Source organism: Pelophylax lessonae (assembly GCF_965119305.1).
Source record: "Pelophylax lessonae genome assembly, chromosome: 7".
In the NCBI taxonomy this organism is placed as follows: Eukaryota; Metazoa; Chordata; class Amphibia; order Anura; family Ranidae; genus Pelophylax; species Pelophylax lessonae.
The window spans coordinates 187,021,044-187,037,782 of record NC_138774.1 but is presented as its reverse complement, the minus strand read 5'-3'; the positions used below and the strand labels follow the sequence as shown (position 1 = coordinate 187,037,782).

The 16,739-nt window shown below is 42.6% G+C and overlaps 1 protein-coding gene across 4 annotated transcripts in view; it reads left to right on the top strand.

Moving 5' to 3' along the window:
• NACC2 (NACC family member 2) overlaps positions 1-16,739 on the top strand; it is a 260,461-nt gene that overhangs the window by 200,293 nt on the left and 43,429 nt on the right. For all 4 annotated transcript variants that reach the window (XM_082262813.1, XM_082262812.1, XM_082262811.1 and 1 more), the window contains one exon: positions 12,033-12,966. In XM_082262813.1, coding sequence (XP_082118939.1) covers positions 12,096-12,966 — 871 coding nt within the window. In that variant the 5' untranslated portion in view covers positions 12,033-12,095. The remainder of the gene's footprint in view (positions 1-12,032; positions 12,967-16,739) is intronic.

The window sequence follows — 16,739 nt, the reverse complement described above, 5'->3', positions numbered from 1 at the left end:
CAGCTCGCAGGATTGTGAGAAAAACAATTCAAAACCCACGTTTGACTGCACGATCCCTCCAGAAAGATCTGGCAGACACTGGAGTTGTGCTAAACTATTCCACTATAAAGAGATACTTGTACAAATATGTTCTTCATGGAGGAGTCATCAGAAGAAAACCTCTTCTACGTCCTCACCACAAAAATCAGCGTTTGAACTTTGCAAATGAACATATAGACAAGCCTGATGCATTTTGGAAACAAGTTCTGTGGAACGATGAGGTTAAAATTGAACTTTGTGGCCGGAGTAAGCTAAGGTACGTTTGGAGAAGAAGGGGCACAGAATTTAATGAAAAGAACCTCTGTCCAACTGTTAAGCATGAGGGTGGATCAATCATGCTTTGGGGTTGTATTGCAGCCAGTGGCACAGGGAACATCTCTTGAGTAGAAGGAAAAATGGATTCAATAAAATTTCAGCAAATTTTGGATGGTAACTTGATGCCATCTGTGAAAAAGCTGAAGTTAGAGAGGATGGCTTCTACAAATGGATAATGATCCTAAACACACCTCGAAATCCACAGGGGATTACATCAAGAGGCGCAAACTGAAGGTTTTGCCATGGCCTTCACAATCTCCTGACCTCAACATAATTGAAAATCTATGGATAGACCTTAAAAGAGCAGTGCGTGACAGACAGCCCAGAAATCTCAAAGAACTGGAAGACTTTTGTAAGGAAGAATGGGCAAAGATACCTCAAACAAGAATTGAAAGACTCTTGGCTGGCTACAAAAAGCGTTTACAAGCTGTGATACTTGCCAAAAGGGGCAGTACAAGATATTAACTCTGCAGGGTGCCCAAACTTTTGCAGACACCATTTTTTTGTTTTCTGTTATTTTGAAAGTGTAAATTATGGAAATAAAATCTAACTTTTGTTGACATATTATAAGAATGTCTAATCTGTAATTTGATGCCTTTTGGAGATTTTTCCATTTTTCCTTGGCTTCTTTATGCACATTAATACAAATTTTTACCTGGGGTGCCCAAACTTTTGATCCCCACTGTATAGTAAATGGCACCCTTACCCCATATCCTTCAAGGTTAAGGCCCCATGCACACAGGGCATCAGAAAAAACAAGCTGCAAAGCTATTAATGAAGCCAGGAAAAAGTGGCGTCAAAAACACACCTTTAGCAGCATTTCGCATTGGCGTCAATGCGCGTTTAGGCGCGCGGCGCTTAGCAGCGTTTTTAAATAAACACAACCCTCTTCTATTTGTGACCAATCAAATTTTTCATTTTTCACATTTTAAAAAACGCCTGACGCTGCTAAAAGCCTTTATACTTCGTTAAGCCGCGTTTAGTAGTGTCGGGTGTTTTTACAGCTTAACGCTGCTGCTCCTGAACGCACTGGCCCTGTTTTTTTTTTTTGCAGCTTAAAAACGCCTATGCCACTTGGAGCTTCTGAAAGCCTGTGTGTGCATGAGGCTATAGAATAACATGGACATGAACCTGCAAACGTCTGAAGCTCCTAACAGCAGCTGCAAAAACGCCCTGTGTGCATGGGGCCTAAATGCCAGCGCTCAGAAACTCCACAAATATGGCTAAATGCAAATAATGTCTGTGACAATGTCCAAAAACAGGCTGGGGTAGATGAGAAGTGGTCAAACACTAGGGCGAAAGCTCTCCTCCAAGAGTGAAGATGGCTCTAGATCAGGCATGTCCAACCTGCGGCCCAGAACCGCAGGCAATGCGGCCCACTGCCCCTTGACAATTTTTTTTTTTTTTTACTGGGGAGGAAGGAAGTCGGGTCGGGGGCATGGCCACAGCAGCTTTCAACTGTAGGCAGAGGCTGCCTCGGAGGGGAGGGGGGGGGATTTGAGCATGTGCAGTTTTTTTTTTACTCCTACCACCATGACATCTCCAAATCACTGAAGTGGTCATGGTGGTTAGAGTGTTCCTTTAATATCTCTCAGAAGAAGTAAGCCTATGTATACTGATTCCATTTCATTTGATCATCCTCTAGTTGTGTTAAATTAGTGCGGGGGGCGCTGCGACGCGGGAAGGGCGCGGCGGCATTTTATTACTTGTATACCTTAACTATAGTATATATTTTATATGCGGCCCGAGAAAATTTCTCTACACTCATTGTGGCCCAGAGAGGCCAAAAGGTTGGACACCCATGCTCTAGATCAAGTATAAAGGAGACACAGAAGAGCGCCTCTAAGTGTAGCAGTTTATTGACATTGTTTACATTTGGCTGATTACCTTCTTATGTCAATAAACTGCTACACTTAGAGGCGCTCTTCTCTGTTTCCTTTTTACCCCACATCCTTAACTCATGTTAGGGAAACAAAAAGTACAGGTCTGTTAAAACTTGCATTGACAACTCATTCCCAATAGATGTGCTGCTTTATAACACGGCGGGACATATACCCACAGCAAAAAAAAATGAGTGGCTATCTGCCACCACTCCATGTCTCTAGGGCCCATGTGTCAGGATGACTGACAGCTGATGAAAGAAGCACAACAAAGAATAGTGAGGCTTTACAAAAATTGGCATCCCCGGCATCCCTGTTACACAGAACACAACTGTTAAAATGTGATGGAATTTGAGCAGTCAGAACTAGGACATAGACTGCCACTCATCGCAGGTGATATAAATGGATTAACTTCAGGAGATGTATGTAACGTGAGAGATCTTCAAAATGCATGTGCTGAGAGTGCTGAATTTCACAAGAGCTTGGAGCTGATATATTAAACATAGAGATTGGGGAGTGTATTGTGGCCACAGAAATGCAAAATTCTAAGACCTGGGGAGGTTTTTGTTTTTACATTTTTAGATCTAGAATTTTTATTTACTGTAAGGACCTGTGTTGCTAGTTTATATGGACAAGATGCTTTTGCAGTGTTAACAAATCAGTTGTGTTACCAAGATCTCAGCATTGTAGAGGAAGTCGAAAGGGTCCAGAGATTGACGATTTTTTTTACACTGCTTTTGTGGAATAATCAGCAGTGGAAAAACATGCAGTCCTTTCAACTTCTGTTTTAATCTACAGTCTATATATAAATGTTTTCAAGCAGCTTTCTTCCAGGATTCACACGTTTTTCCAATTAGAAACATGGAAGAAGGTTGCGAAAACATTCATGAATAGACCCATAAATGTTGCCTGGAGTCACAAGCTGTGGTTGTATTTTTGAATGAATATATTACATTGGGCACAATTCGCTAAAGGTTATTGCATGCATTATGACGGTCACGTGACCACTTAATGCGTGCGATAATGAAAATGTCAATTCACTTTTGCTCGTATGCAGTATTTAGCACAACCCACAAACATGCTTGGTAAATACCGCATAAAAAGGCATTAAAGCCTATTCACATAAGGAAATAAATAAATGAATGGGGTAATTAGGTACTGACCCAAGCTTCCGATAACTATAGCAATGGCCAGACCCCCCCAGTGATTGGTTTAAAAATTAGGTGGGAAAGTGTAAGCTGGAGCAGGTGTCGGCTAGATTTTAGTCCGGAGAAAGATAATGCATGCAGGATTTTAAGGAGAGTTTCTTTGTGAATTACTGTATTTTCTGGCGTATAAGACTACTTTTGAACCTCAAAAAATCCCCCAAAAATGGGGGGTCATCTTATACGCCGAGTATAATATCTCCAAGGTAACCTAAGCATAAGTATTACCGGTAGATGTAATCTCTCAAGACGCTGGCTGTGTGGGAATCCTGTACCGGTATACCGTATTTACCGTAGCTTCGGCTACATACAGTGTACCGCGCTGAGCCAATCAGGGAGAGCGATGTATTCTTATTCATACTCTGATGCGGTAAAATATCGCTTAGGGAATTGTGCCCGTTAAAACGTTTCACCCTGCCCTGGTTCACGCTGGTGCAATTTGATTTGCGTTTCAGAACGCATGGAAACACATAACAAGTGAAAAAACATGACTTTCTATGGTGGCCGTTCACATACACTATATTACCAAAAGTATTAGGACACCTACCTTTACACGCACATAAACTTTAATGGCATCCCAGTCTTAGTCTGTAGGGTTCAATATTGAATTGGCCCACTCTTTGCAGCTATAACAGCTTCAACTTTTCTAGGAAGGCTGTCCACAAGGTTTAGGAGTGTGTCTATGGGAATGTTTCACCATTCTTCCAGAAGCACATTTGCAAGGTCAGACACTGAAGTTGGGCGAGAAGGTCTGGCTCGCAGTTTCCGAGCCAATTCATCCCAAAGGTGTTCTATCGGGTTGAAGTCAGGACTCAGTTAAGTTCCACCACCCCAAACTCGCTCATCCATGTCTTTATGGACCTTGCTTTGTGCACTGGTCCAAATCATTTGGTGAGGGGGGGATTAGGGTATGTGGTTATTTTTTCAGGGGTTGGGCTTGGCCCCCTTACTTCCAAGGGGAACTCTTAAGGTGTCAGTATACCAAGACATTTTGGACAATTTCATCTTCCCAACTTTGTGGGAACAGATTGGGGATGGCCCCTTTCTGTTCCAACATGACTATGGACCTTGCTTTGTGCAGTGGTGCGCAAAGACATGGATAAGCGAGTTTGGGGTGGAGGAACTTGACTGGCCTACACAGAGTCCTGACCTCAACCTGGTAGAACACCTTTGGAATGAATTAGAGTAGAGACTGAGTAGAGACTGCGAGCCAGGCCTTCCCATCCACATCCATGCCTAACCTCACAAATGCGCTTCTGGAAGAATGGTTAAACATTCCTATAAACACACCCCTAAACCTTGTGGACAGCCTTCCAACAAGTGTTGAAGCTGTTATAGCTGCAAAGGGTGAGTCAACTAAATATTAAACCCTATGGACTAAGACTGGGATGCGATTAAAGTTCATGTTGCGTATAAAGGCAGCCGCCCCAATAATTTTGGTAATATAGTGTATATGCAGTCCATACACAATGCATTTTTAAAATGGGTCCTGTGTGTGTGTGTTTGGTGCAGCGCGATGCGTTTTTCATCACCAGAGAGCATGGGTGCTCAACCTGTGGCCCTCCAGCTGTTGCGAAACTACAAGTCCCATGATGCATTGCAAGCTGCTGACAGTTACAAGCTGGACTCCCAAAGGGAGAGGCATGATGGGATTTTAGTTCCGCAACAGCCGACGGGCCACAGGTTGAGCACCCATGCTACAGAGTATAGTGGAAACTGCATAGAAAATGCATAGGTGTTCAAAGGCTTTGCGATTCCAGTGCGATTTCTAGCAGGCTCAGCTTCCAGATTTTATTGCCAAAGCTTAATTGAACAAGCTGAGGTTAGAAGCTAATTGGTTTCTATGCGCAAATGTGACTACTTTTGCCCTCTCTAGATTAGTAAATAAACCGCTGAGTGTCCAAGTCCCTTTTGCGAATTTTGTCCCTTTTAAGGTACAAACATAAGAGATAGCTCTGCCTCATGTGGGCAGTTTCATGTGGGACGATGATGGTGTGTATGGGCTCCAGCAGACATCCCCAGTTCAGATTGTTTGACCAGCTACTGCCGCTCTTCCCTTAAAGATTAGGCCAACCGCTGGGGGTACCTTAAAAGTCCTGCCCACCACATAAAAAAACAGAACGGGGTTCTAAAAATTCACACGTTCCTGCAATGACAAATACAGATCTTTCAGTGGTCCGATTGTGTTTCCATATCTGATTGTCCCCTTGTTGACAGATTTCCAGCCTGTCCATTTATGGGTACCTAATGTCATTTATGTAGCATGAGAAACCCAACATTACTGGGTTGCATCTGGTGGATGATGCATGCAGTATACATAGATGAAAGGACTGGTAGATATGAAGCATGTTGGTTTATATAGATGAAGTTTGAACCATGTTTTTAGAATTGTGCGTGCATCTTATCCGAGGTTTAGATATTAATATGAAGATGACACAGTAGGAGGAGATTTATTCAAACGCACAGTTGACTTCCTGCTGGGTAAACCCAGAGATGAGATTGGATTTCCAGCCAAAATGTATAGGTAGGGATTGAAACGTATTTATTACTACCTATGTCCCTGTTGGAAAGATTCTTCCTCTCCATTAGTCCTGGTGGTGACCATTGGCACAGAACTGGAGGAGAAATCTTTCATTGGGGACACCAGTTCCAGTGACAACTGCCTAAAAGGAGTGTTTTCTGACTTTAAGAAGATTTCCCCTGTAGCCTAGTTTAAAGTGACACTAACAATGTCCTTATTCTCCAAAAATAATCCATGCACATCCACTACCTAATGTGGTTCTTCAGTCAGATGTGCAAAAATTAATAGTCAGCAGCTACAATGCAGATGCTCACCTTTCCCAGCGCCATTCTCATCAGAGCAGGTTTCTTCACTGGTCACCTGTGATGGAATGTAAACTGTGGGCTGCCAGCTTTGACTTTGAGCGGCTTCATGTTCTGCTGCCCACTGCGCATGCCCAATCCGATCTGCGCTTTGTGAATGGTCCTGCACAAGTCCCAGAAGGTTGTGGGCGGGGGGGTGGGGAACTTTGACTCAGATCACTAGGCAATCCGAACGAAAGTGGGAGTGGGTACCTGTCAAAACTAGGTACACTTTCCGCACACCCCAAAAGATACAATCCAAATATGGCACCCGAGGGTGGGGGTTTTGGAGGAGGAAGAGCGGAACTTCCCATTTTGGGTAATCTTTTTTTCATGAAACAGTTTATACTGCACTTTTCTGCTTTCTCCGTGAGCTCCTAAACCTCTCCTTTTTCACTCACTTTTGTTTGTTTGGAATGAGCCCCTCACACTAGTCCTAAGCACACTACAAATCCCATCGTTCACAGTCCTTATTACAGCTTGGAAGTGAGCAGTAGAGGGTGGCTACGTTCCTACATACAGTGGGACCACGTCGAAGGAATGTAGCCACCATGTAACAGGAAGTCAGATAACAGCAGCAAAAAAACTAATTTGGAGGAGGTTGAGAACAATAGAAGGTATTTTTTTTAGTCAAAGTGGAAGAAAAGCCAAAATCTAACTCTTCATAAAAATGTTCTCTTCCCCTATTCTCTTACCTGTCCTGCATATGTACTTACCTATTTTTTAATCCCCTCCAGTCTGGTCACCTGATCCTGCAGCTCCAGCTTCCCAGTGTCAGTGAGCAGCTGCTGCAGGGGAGAGGAGGAAGAGCCAACAATGGTTGGGCAATGGGAGCCTATGAGTGATGTCAGGACTCCCAGAATTCACAGCTTTTGTAGAGCACTCCCTTACACAGGAATCACATGACCACACCGGATTAAAGAAAGGGAAGTATACAGATTTTTTTTTTTTTTTTAATGCAGGATAGGTAGAAAGAAGGGGGAAGGAAATATTAGTGTTATCCTTAAATACCACTTTAAGAAAACCTACTTGAATGTCACTTTAGGAGAAATCCTCCAGATAGAAGCGAGACCAAGAAAACAAGAACTGATAAAAGATTTAACCTTACATGCTTTATCCAAAACAAAAAAAAATCAGAAAGCTTGGTCTCTAGATACTCAAAAAGTTCCAAAGTCCCAGTGAGAGCCAATCAGCATCTAGCATTGCAACCCCTTTGCGTAGTCCTGGCTGTACGAGGAGCTCTCACCGATTTGTCCTTCAGTTGGGATTAGTCAGGTTGATGAAGACTACGTTCACATTTTCTCTGCAGTGTGCTCCCATTCCTCGCTGGCGAAGCGCGGTGAGTCAGCGCTGAGTCGATGAGTGCTAACATAAGTTGAAAATCCACAACATATTGCATGTTTGAGGCATAATAACCAGACAGAACGATTTACAGCCTTTTTTGCGTGAACTGGGGTTCTCCGCTCTTCTTCGTGCCAGCAGACACAATCATTCTCCATCTGCTACCAGTGAGCTTGCTGATGAAAACTAGCAGAACGTGGTCTAAAGTTTATCTCCTGTCGAGGGGCTCTGTCTCACGAAGGATCTCCAGGGAAGAGATAAACTCTGAGCAGAATTCCTCAGTATAAAAAGTGAACAGTCATTTACAGCCCATGGTTACGGGGAACAGAGGGTTGTTTGAAGCCCAAGCCCTTACCAGAGATCCGCCAGACATACTGTAAAAAGGCACCTACGTACATCACCTTCTTCCTGCACAAGATGTTTGTCCCTGACTGTGGGGAAAACTTCCTAGCAGGGACACAGACAGCAATATGGACATGGCAGACAATAAAAACCACCTACATTTCATCCAAAATGTCTGTTATGTAGATACAAAGATAGGCCATTTCATTGAAATCCTTTAAAATGTGTGCCAAGAAGGATTGTTTGTACTATAAACACATGATCAGTCCCAGCATTATTTAAAGCGTATCTAAACCCAAAAACAAAAATGTAATATTAAAAATCATGGCTGCATTTCCCTTTTTGTTTTTATTTTCCTTTATTTTCACCTGGTGATAGGGTCAGTAACACATTTCCTGTCTTGGGGTGGCTCTCCTATGTATGGGGGAGCAATGGAGACGCCCTTGGGCAGCAGCATAGTCTGGAGAGGGTAGTGTCAGATGGACTAGTAGATTTGGATAGACTTTTACATAAGTGACTTCCAAAGCTGAACCCAGCTAATGCTTTTTAAAAGAGGAGTATGGGTTTAAGTTAAAAAAAAAAAGTATACTCCCCTAGGTGGATGTAGTACCATTCCCATGCTGAAACTTACACTTGCCAGCTATAAGACTATTCCCATGCTGAAACTTACGCTTGCCAGCTATAAGACCGAGAACTGAGTGATCTAACACCACTGATCGCTCAGCTCTTGGTCTTCATTGAGCAGAGAGCTGGTAACTGTCAGTCTCTGGCTCTCTGCTCTTCCATAACTGAATGGAGTGCTGGGCTATGCAGGGGGCAGAGTAGCTGGCACAGTGTCCAAGCGGGTACAGAAAGGCTGAACCAGCTGCCAAACTAGGCATATGGGTGGATCCTGACCATATGGAATCTTATCGGAGCCTGGACCGCCTCGGTGATGTCAGCCTACAGCAGATTTTAGTCTGCTATCGGCTGAAAACGGATCATAGGAGTGCATGGCAAACTGCACTCCTGTGATCCTTAGAAGTACAGCCCAAAAAAAGCTTTGGCTGTACTTCTCCTTGAAGCAGAAACTGTTTTTTTTTTCTTTTGGGATAAAGACCATTGTAAGCACTATTTAGGAACTACATTTTTGTGGTGGCACTTTTTAGACACCAATGGGTACCATCATTTCTGACACAAACTGTATATTGTATAAAACAGAAACAATTTTTATTGTACAAAAAAAAAAAAAACTACACAAAATCAAGGCTGGCAATTGTTACCCGTTCCTCATACAAGACGATAAAATTACACACTCCCTGTTCCATTAAACTTCATAATGCTAACAGATCTTCCCAGACATATTATTTTGGAAAATACAACGCGTTTCAAAGCATTCTTCTTCAGGGGGTAGGCAGAACACAAAGCATACCAATTTGTAGATTTAGTCAGTCACATACTAAAAACTCTGTCTGCTCTCCATGATCTGCCCCCACCCAATTAGAGGAGCAAGGATGCGCACAAAGGGTAGACTCGGAGGATCCCCTTTAAGAGGATTTTGCAGGCTGATACAGATCTTATTTACAGTGGTCCAAAATCCCATGGGTATGCTGAATTTTGACTTTCCAAACAGCAGGGAGAAGCCCTTTAAGAGGATTTAGCAAGATATTACAAATTCCAACAGTCCAGGGTCCCAAACGGATGTAATAAAAGCACAAGAAATAGAATCCGTTCTCCCCAAACTCCACTCTGAATTCAGCCTGCAATCCCCTCTCTAAGATTCCCCATTCAATATTTTGTTCATTATTATAGTAAAAAATTGTGTAGGAAATTTTGGTACACATTGTGCCTAAAAAGTCCCACCACAAAATTGTAGTTCCTAAATCTTGTTATTAAAGTAGAAGTCCACCTTAACACTAAAATCCATGATCTAACACTAACGTATCTAGCCCTGTAAAGAAGAAATTAGTATGCATACCTTTTTTGAAACCGATCCGACTCAATCCCATGCGGCTTTGCTGTGGAGGTGGGTGCAGAGGAAACACCAGGTAAAAAATTAAGTTATGGGGACTCAACAAAAATTGCTTGGTTAATGCTAGTAAAACACTATGTTTTATAGATGTAATTTTAAATTTTGCCTTTAGTATCACCTTAAAGTGGTTGTAAACACACTCTTATAACTTTTACCTATAGGAAAGCCTTTAATAAGGTATATAATATATACCTTAATATAGGTACTGTAAATATCTCCTAAACTTGCAATGGTTAGGAGATATTTACATTTCATGCAGCCAATGTCGTCTTCGGCACATGCGCTTTGAACGAATGGCTACCCGTGCCGTTCCTTCAGAGCCCTGTGCTGTGAACGGTGACTCCCGCGTGCATGCGCGGGAGTGATGTAATCGCGGCTCCAGGCAATCAGATGGCGGGAGGGCGCGAACCAGGAAGCAGGATGGCCGAACTTGTCGGCCGTGTCACCGGTGAGCAGGCGGGACTGCGGGGGCTTCGTTCTAAGGTAAGTATTTCATATTGAGCTAGTATGCGATGCATACTAGCTCATTAGGCCTTTGTCTTACAGGGTTTTTTTTTATTTTTTTATTTTTTTTTTGGGTTTACAACCGCTTTAAAGAAACATTGCATCCCATAGATTGTAAGCTCTAATGAGCAGGACCCTCTGATTGATCCTGTATTGAATTGTAACCGTACCCTCTGCTCTCGTGTTGTAATGTGCTGCGGAAACCGTTGGTGCTATTTTAATCCTGTATAATAATAATATTCCCACCTTACCTTTATATGTGAACATAAATCGGATATGGAAACGTTCAGTTCCTTTCTAACATTCACAGGGATGTTACGTTCTGTGCACTAAAGCTGTCAGTAATCTGACCTTTAAAACACTGTAGAAGTTCTGGAGTAGGTCATGAACTAGTTACAGGGGGTTGAGGATCCTAGAAAATTCTGTTGTGAAACAGAGTGTGGTTGCCATGGCTGTAAAAGAAATGTCATTGCATGGGAGCTATAGAAAATCATAACTGGCTTTAGGTTGAAAAAATGAATTTTTCTTTTTAAATCTCACTAGCTACACAAGCCACTTTGTATCTCATTGAACACAGTGCACTTTCCAGTTGACTTACCTTGCCATAGGTTTTACTTCCTCTGCAGAATGGATACTGACTCTGCCATCTATCTAGCTTATAACCACTAGAGGGCACACCTAATCCCTACATGAAATATGATCATGAAAATGTGCCGCAGAAAGTTGAAATGTACAAATTACAGCAAACTACTTTCACATAAACATTACACTATAACCCAGAAAGATTACAGAGCATACAAATTAATAAACAGCTGCAACCATCATTCATAAACATGTACATAAAAGTATCGATAAAAATGTTGGCTACTGCTTTTGCTGGATAGCTAAGCACAACCACTCAAGGGGGGAGCATCTTATCATGTCCCACAATAGAATTACTTATAGGAAAAAAGGATTTAGGGCAAGTTCACAAATATTTTGGTGACCAGCATTTTTCCACACTTGAAGAACACCGGTCACCACTACGACACACAGACAACTTTTGTTTTCTATGTGTCGTATTCACACTGCAACACAGCCTGGGGCTACACTACAGTGAGCAGCAATGGAGTGCAGACATACTACATTTTATCGCAGCGCAGAAGGCGGGATCTCCTGTCACTGTACAATGGACTATATGCGCTGCTCTACAGTGACATGAATGAAGCATCACTTTGTACACTTCAAATAAAGTTTAGTGTAAAAAAGGAGTTGTGTGATGCATTGAAACTTGCATCACACTGCCCCCTATTGCCGGCTCACTGTGGGCAGAAAAGACAGTTTCCGTACACAAAACCGCTGCGGTTTAGTGTGCGCCAGCTGCCCGGGGACACTAAATCAGAGGATCAGAGATTTAGCTGCATATCTCCTCTACTAGTAAACTCCAAAATTCCTCTCCTTTAGATTTGTGACAACTCTAGTATATTATAATTCATATAAACTGGCTTTTTAGGTTTAATTTATTAATTAATCCAAACTTGTTTTTTTTTTCAGATGTGAACAGTCTTTGTGGCAATCCTGTTGAATGTCCGAAGCCTGCTACGTCACTGCCCAGCCATGTCACAGATGTTACACATAGAAATTCCCAATTTTGGGAACACCGTCTTGGGATGCCTGAACGAGCAGAGGCTTATGGGACTCTACTGCGATGTTTCCATTGTGGTGAAAGGCCAGGCCTTCAAGGCACATCGTGCTGTCCTGGCGGCCAGCAGCCTATACTTCAGAGATCTGTTCAGTGGCAACAGCAAGAGCGCATTTGAGTTGCCGGCTACAGTGCCGCCAGCGTGCTTCCAGCAAATACTGTCATTTTGCTACACTGGGAAGTTGACTATGGCGGCTAGCGAGCAGCTGGTGGTGATGTACACGGCCGGCTTCCTTCAGATTCAGCACATCGTAGAGCGAGGGACAGACTTGATGTTCAAGGTGAGCTCACCTCATTGTGACTCTCAGACCACCATGATTGAAGATGCCAGTTCGGAACCCCAGAGCCCCTGCAACCAGACAACAGCTACCGCCACCTCTGCTTCCTATGTAATGTCTCCTTCCATGCCCATCCCGCTTCTCACCCGAGTGAAAAATGAGAGCTTGGAAGTTCAGCCTATTGCGGTACCCAACGTGCCTGGCAAGAGGCCGACGGAGACTCAAAACAGGGACAGCACGGGAGGAGCCTTGTCTGCAGTGGCTCCGCCAAAGCTACAGCGGGTTTCTTACTATGGTATGTCTAGCCTAGCTACGCTTTTCCCCAATGTACAGCAAGTGCCGTATTCACAAGGGGAGCGCACAAGTCCAAGTGCAAGCAGCATACCGACCACGGACAGCCCAACATCCTACCACAATGAGGAAGATGAGGAGGATGATGAGGCCTATGACACTATGGTGGAAGATCATTATGGGCAGATGTATATCAAGTCCACTGGGGGATACACAGGTAGGAAACATCATTTTCCAGTTGATGTACTTATAGGCTGCAATTGGTGACCTCTGCAAATGCTAACTGCCTGGCTTTCATGCTGACTTTTTAGGTTATAATATTTTCTGAATTGTCCAGAAAAATGATGTGGATTAGAGGTTCCCTTCACATACAAAATGCTTCTTCTGTTCAGATTTAGAAAGCATTGTAGTCAGTTAATCAGCATGAAAGCCAGACAAGTAACATTTTCAGAAACTAGTCCACAATGCAAATAACACATTTGGTTCAACACAAATTTACCTGTTAGGCAGGTATAATGGCCACCATCTTGTTGTTAAATCTTTTTTTCCTCTGTGTTCTGTTCTTTTTCTCGCTGCTCTTCATGTTGCAAGGTTATATACTCTGATAAATGTAAGCATGTTCATCCGAGACTGGATTTAGGACTAACTCATGTAAATCCATTCATAGAGCACATTTGAGTTGACTTACTAAAGGCAAATAGACTGTGCAATTTGCAAGTGCAATTGCTTCTGAGCTTGGTAAATGAGGGGAAGTGCCGCTGACTACCATTATCCAATCATGTACAAGCAAAAATGCTGTTTTTTTTTTTTTTTCTTGCATGTGATTGGGTAATCTTTGTAAAGTGAAGCTTTACCACATTTACTAAGCTCAGGCAAAGTGGGCAGTCTATTTGTATTTAGTAAATCTACCCCTATGTTGGGTAGCGGAATGGCCTGACTATGCCTTTCTATTTTGATGTTTTCTTTTCCTTTTTATTCAGTGTGATTATACAGGAAAAATAGGAATGGAAACACTCTGTAGAATCCTAAGAATTACCATTGCAGTCAGAGATTTGTGTTTCTGCCTTCAGTATATGTTTCATGCATTGCTATACAGCTCTGTGTTCCACATCTTTGCTTACCTCCTGTTAGCGGCCTGCTGCCAATGAGAGAATGTCATGTTATTCTGGGGGGAGAGGGGTGTGTCTCTAAAGCTCATTTTACATACAGCTTGTTCATTCAAAGTTTGCAGAGTCATTAAGCAAAACAGCCATTAAATGGTTGGGGCCTGCTAGAGCCCCTGTATCATGTGTTTTGTAAAAAAAAAAAAAAGTGACTAAAAAAGGTTTTTGTAGCATTAATTTTATTTATTTTTTCTGTTGATCTTGGCAGTTTAGGTATCTGCGGGTGAAGTAGATGAGGCTTCATCGCCTCACTAAACAAATAGCAATTATAGGAAATGTGGTCTTGTTAAAAAAAAAAAAATAGATACAAACTTTTTGCTTGGTTATAGTTGAAATATTGCATATAAATATGTTGTATTTTTATTTTCATCTGTTTTCAGACTAGTCTGACCTGCTTTGGCAAAAAAGCCTGTTAAGAGCTCAAAAGCATTACCAGGGCTGCCATCAGGGGGGTACAGCCCATACACATGTAGGGGGCCCGGGCATCCCGAGGGGCCCCAAACAGGATAGGGTTGCCACCTGCCCTCGGAATACCATTCAATTGTAAGCTCCACTGTTCCCTTGCAGACTGGCACTATGTGGGGGGTCCTGCCCCTCACTAGCCCTCACACACAGCTGTAGGCCCAGCCCTCCCCTGTTCTCCAGCTGTTCACTACTGGATAGGAGGGGCGGCATTTACTAGAACCGTTGACCTTTATTTTCCTGGGATGGAGGAGATGGGACTAGAGGAGGATGAGGACACATGGTAGGCGGGCCCTGGGGAATGTTGGTGGTCAGGTCTGGGGGCAGGCCTAAAACGTTGTAAGGGGCCGCAAAATTTCTGATGGCTGCCCTGAGCATTACCATACAGTTGAAGGAGTCAGGGTAGTATGTGTGCACATCTAAATATTTATTTTATATAAAGGGTACAAAAACAGATATACCACATCAGTTTAAACATCTAAAAATATTAAAACCATTGACATAATAAAATGATGATAGTTTTCCTTTAAAAATACCCGCCTTTCCCTTTCTTAGTAAGCTTAGCTATGCACACATGACAAGTTTGTGATCGCTAGCGATGCTGTGAAGTGCAATTTTTTTATTTTCTCAATGATCTATTAAACAGGGTTGAAGTTTACCTCTTGTGTACTGCGCCCCCCCCCACCCTGCATTTCTATAACACGGTGCTAAATTGTGACTCCCACAATGGGGAGATTTTCTCTGCAGTGCACAAAAGGGAGTTTTACCTACAGATATTTGTTTCTGCCCTTCCCACAAGGGTGACATTACCTTGCAGTAGTTTGTGTCCCCCATACCCTTAACAAACTGAGATATCCTGCAGTAGTTTGTCTCCACTCTTCCCACAAGGGTGAGTTTTCCTGCAGTAGTTTTTTTTATTCTGCTGAACCCATAAAGGTTAGATTTCCTGCAGTAATTTGTTTTTCTTTTTTTTTTAATATTTAGGCTAGGCTTATATCTGTGCGTTGTGGGAATGCACACAAAATTGGTCCAGCAGTGTTTAAAAAACATGCATCCCTTTTGCAGACACGCGGCAATGCCATTTATTCCTAATGGAACCCGAAAAAACCTTACTACCAATGTACTATTTCTTTTAATGCACTTTTTTGTATGATTTTCACCTGTAGGGCAGCCGTTGAAATTAATGGGCTGCCCTAAATGTAATGTGCAAAAAAATACACACGCACTTGAGCAGAGGTGTGAACGGTGCCTTGATATTTTTGATGTGGAAAAAGTATTCCATTTGCAAAAGAATGTATTTAACTAATTAGCAACATGTACAAAATGTGATTACCAGCCAAAAAGCTAGATAGAAATGTACCTGTCTGTATTGTTGGTAAGCCTGCAGACTGGCCATGGCTCTACTTGTACGCTGGAGTTACCAGATACATACACAGGGTTAATGCCGGGCGTGTTCCTCTTGCCCGCAGTGCTGGTACATCGCATGCTGATTAGTTGTCCCTCGCTCTGGGATTAGCTGGACTCTCATTTCCTTCCTATGATAATGCAATTTTTTAACTTGCATTAAACAGATGTTCTCGCCCTCAAATGTGTGAGCTGGATGTCACTAAATCCACACTAATGCAAAACCGGAAGAAAATACATTTTCAGATGAAAGAACATTTAGGGGAAGGGGGTTATGCTGGGTAAAGGGGGCCTCTACCTTCAGATGACTTAGGTTATCAAATGAAAAGAAATAGATTAGGAGGTCAGATCAAGAAAAGTGCTACTGGGCACAGTTCGTACATGTAGAATAAGATCAGATACTGAGAATAATAACCAACATACACAATAAGAGAAGTGTTACTGGGCACAGTTCATCATACATGTAGAATAAGATCAGATACTGAGAATAATAACCAACATACACAATAAGAGAAGTGTTACTGGGCACAGTTCATCATACATGTAGAATAAGATCAGATACTGAGAATAATAACCAACATACACAATAAGAGAAGTGTTACTGGGCACAGTTCGTACATGTAGAATAAGATCAGATACTGAGAATAATAACCAAAATACACAATAAGAGAAGTGGTACTGGGCACAGTTCATCATACATGTAGAATAAGATCAGATACTGAAAATAATAACCAACATACACAATAATGGCACTTTTCCACTGCAAGTACCGGCTCGGCTCTACTCGGCCCTGCTTGGCCCGGTTTGCTTTTCCACTGCTGGTACCGCATGGTACGGTGTTGGAACGGTTCGGTACGGTATGGTATGGTTTGCTTTTCCACTAAAGTAGTACTAAAGTTAAGTGGGTGGGATAACAACGGGGTGGGTGGGATTCTCTGACCAATCAGTGGCTAGTAGTGAC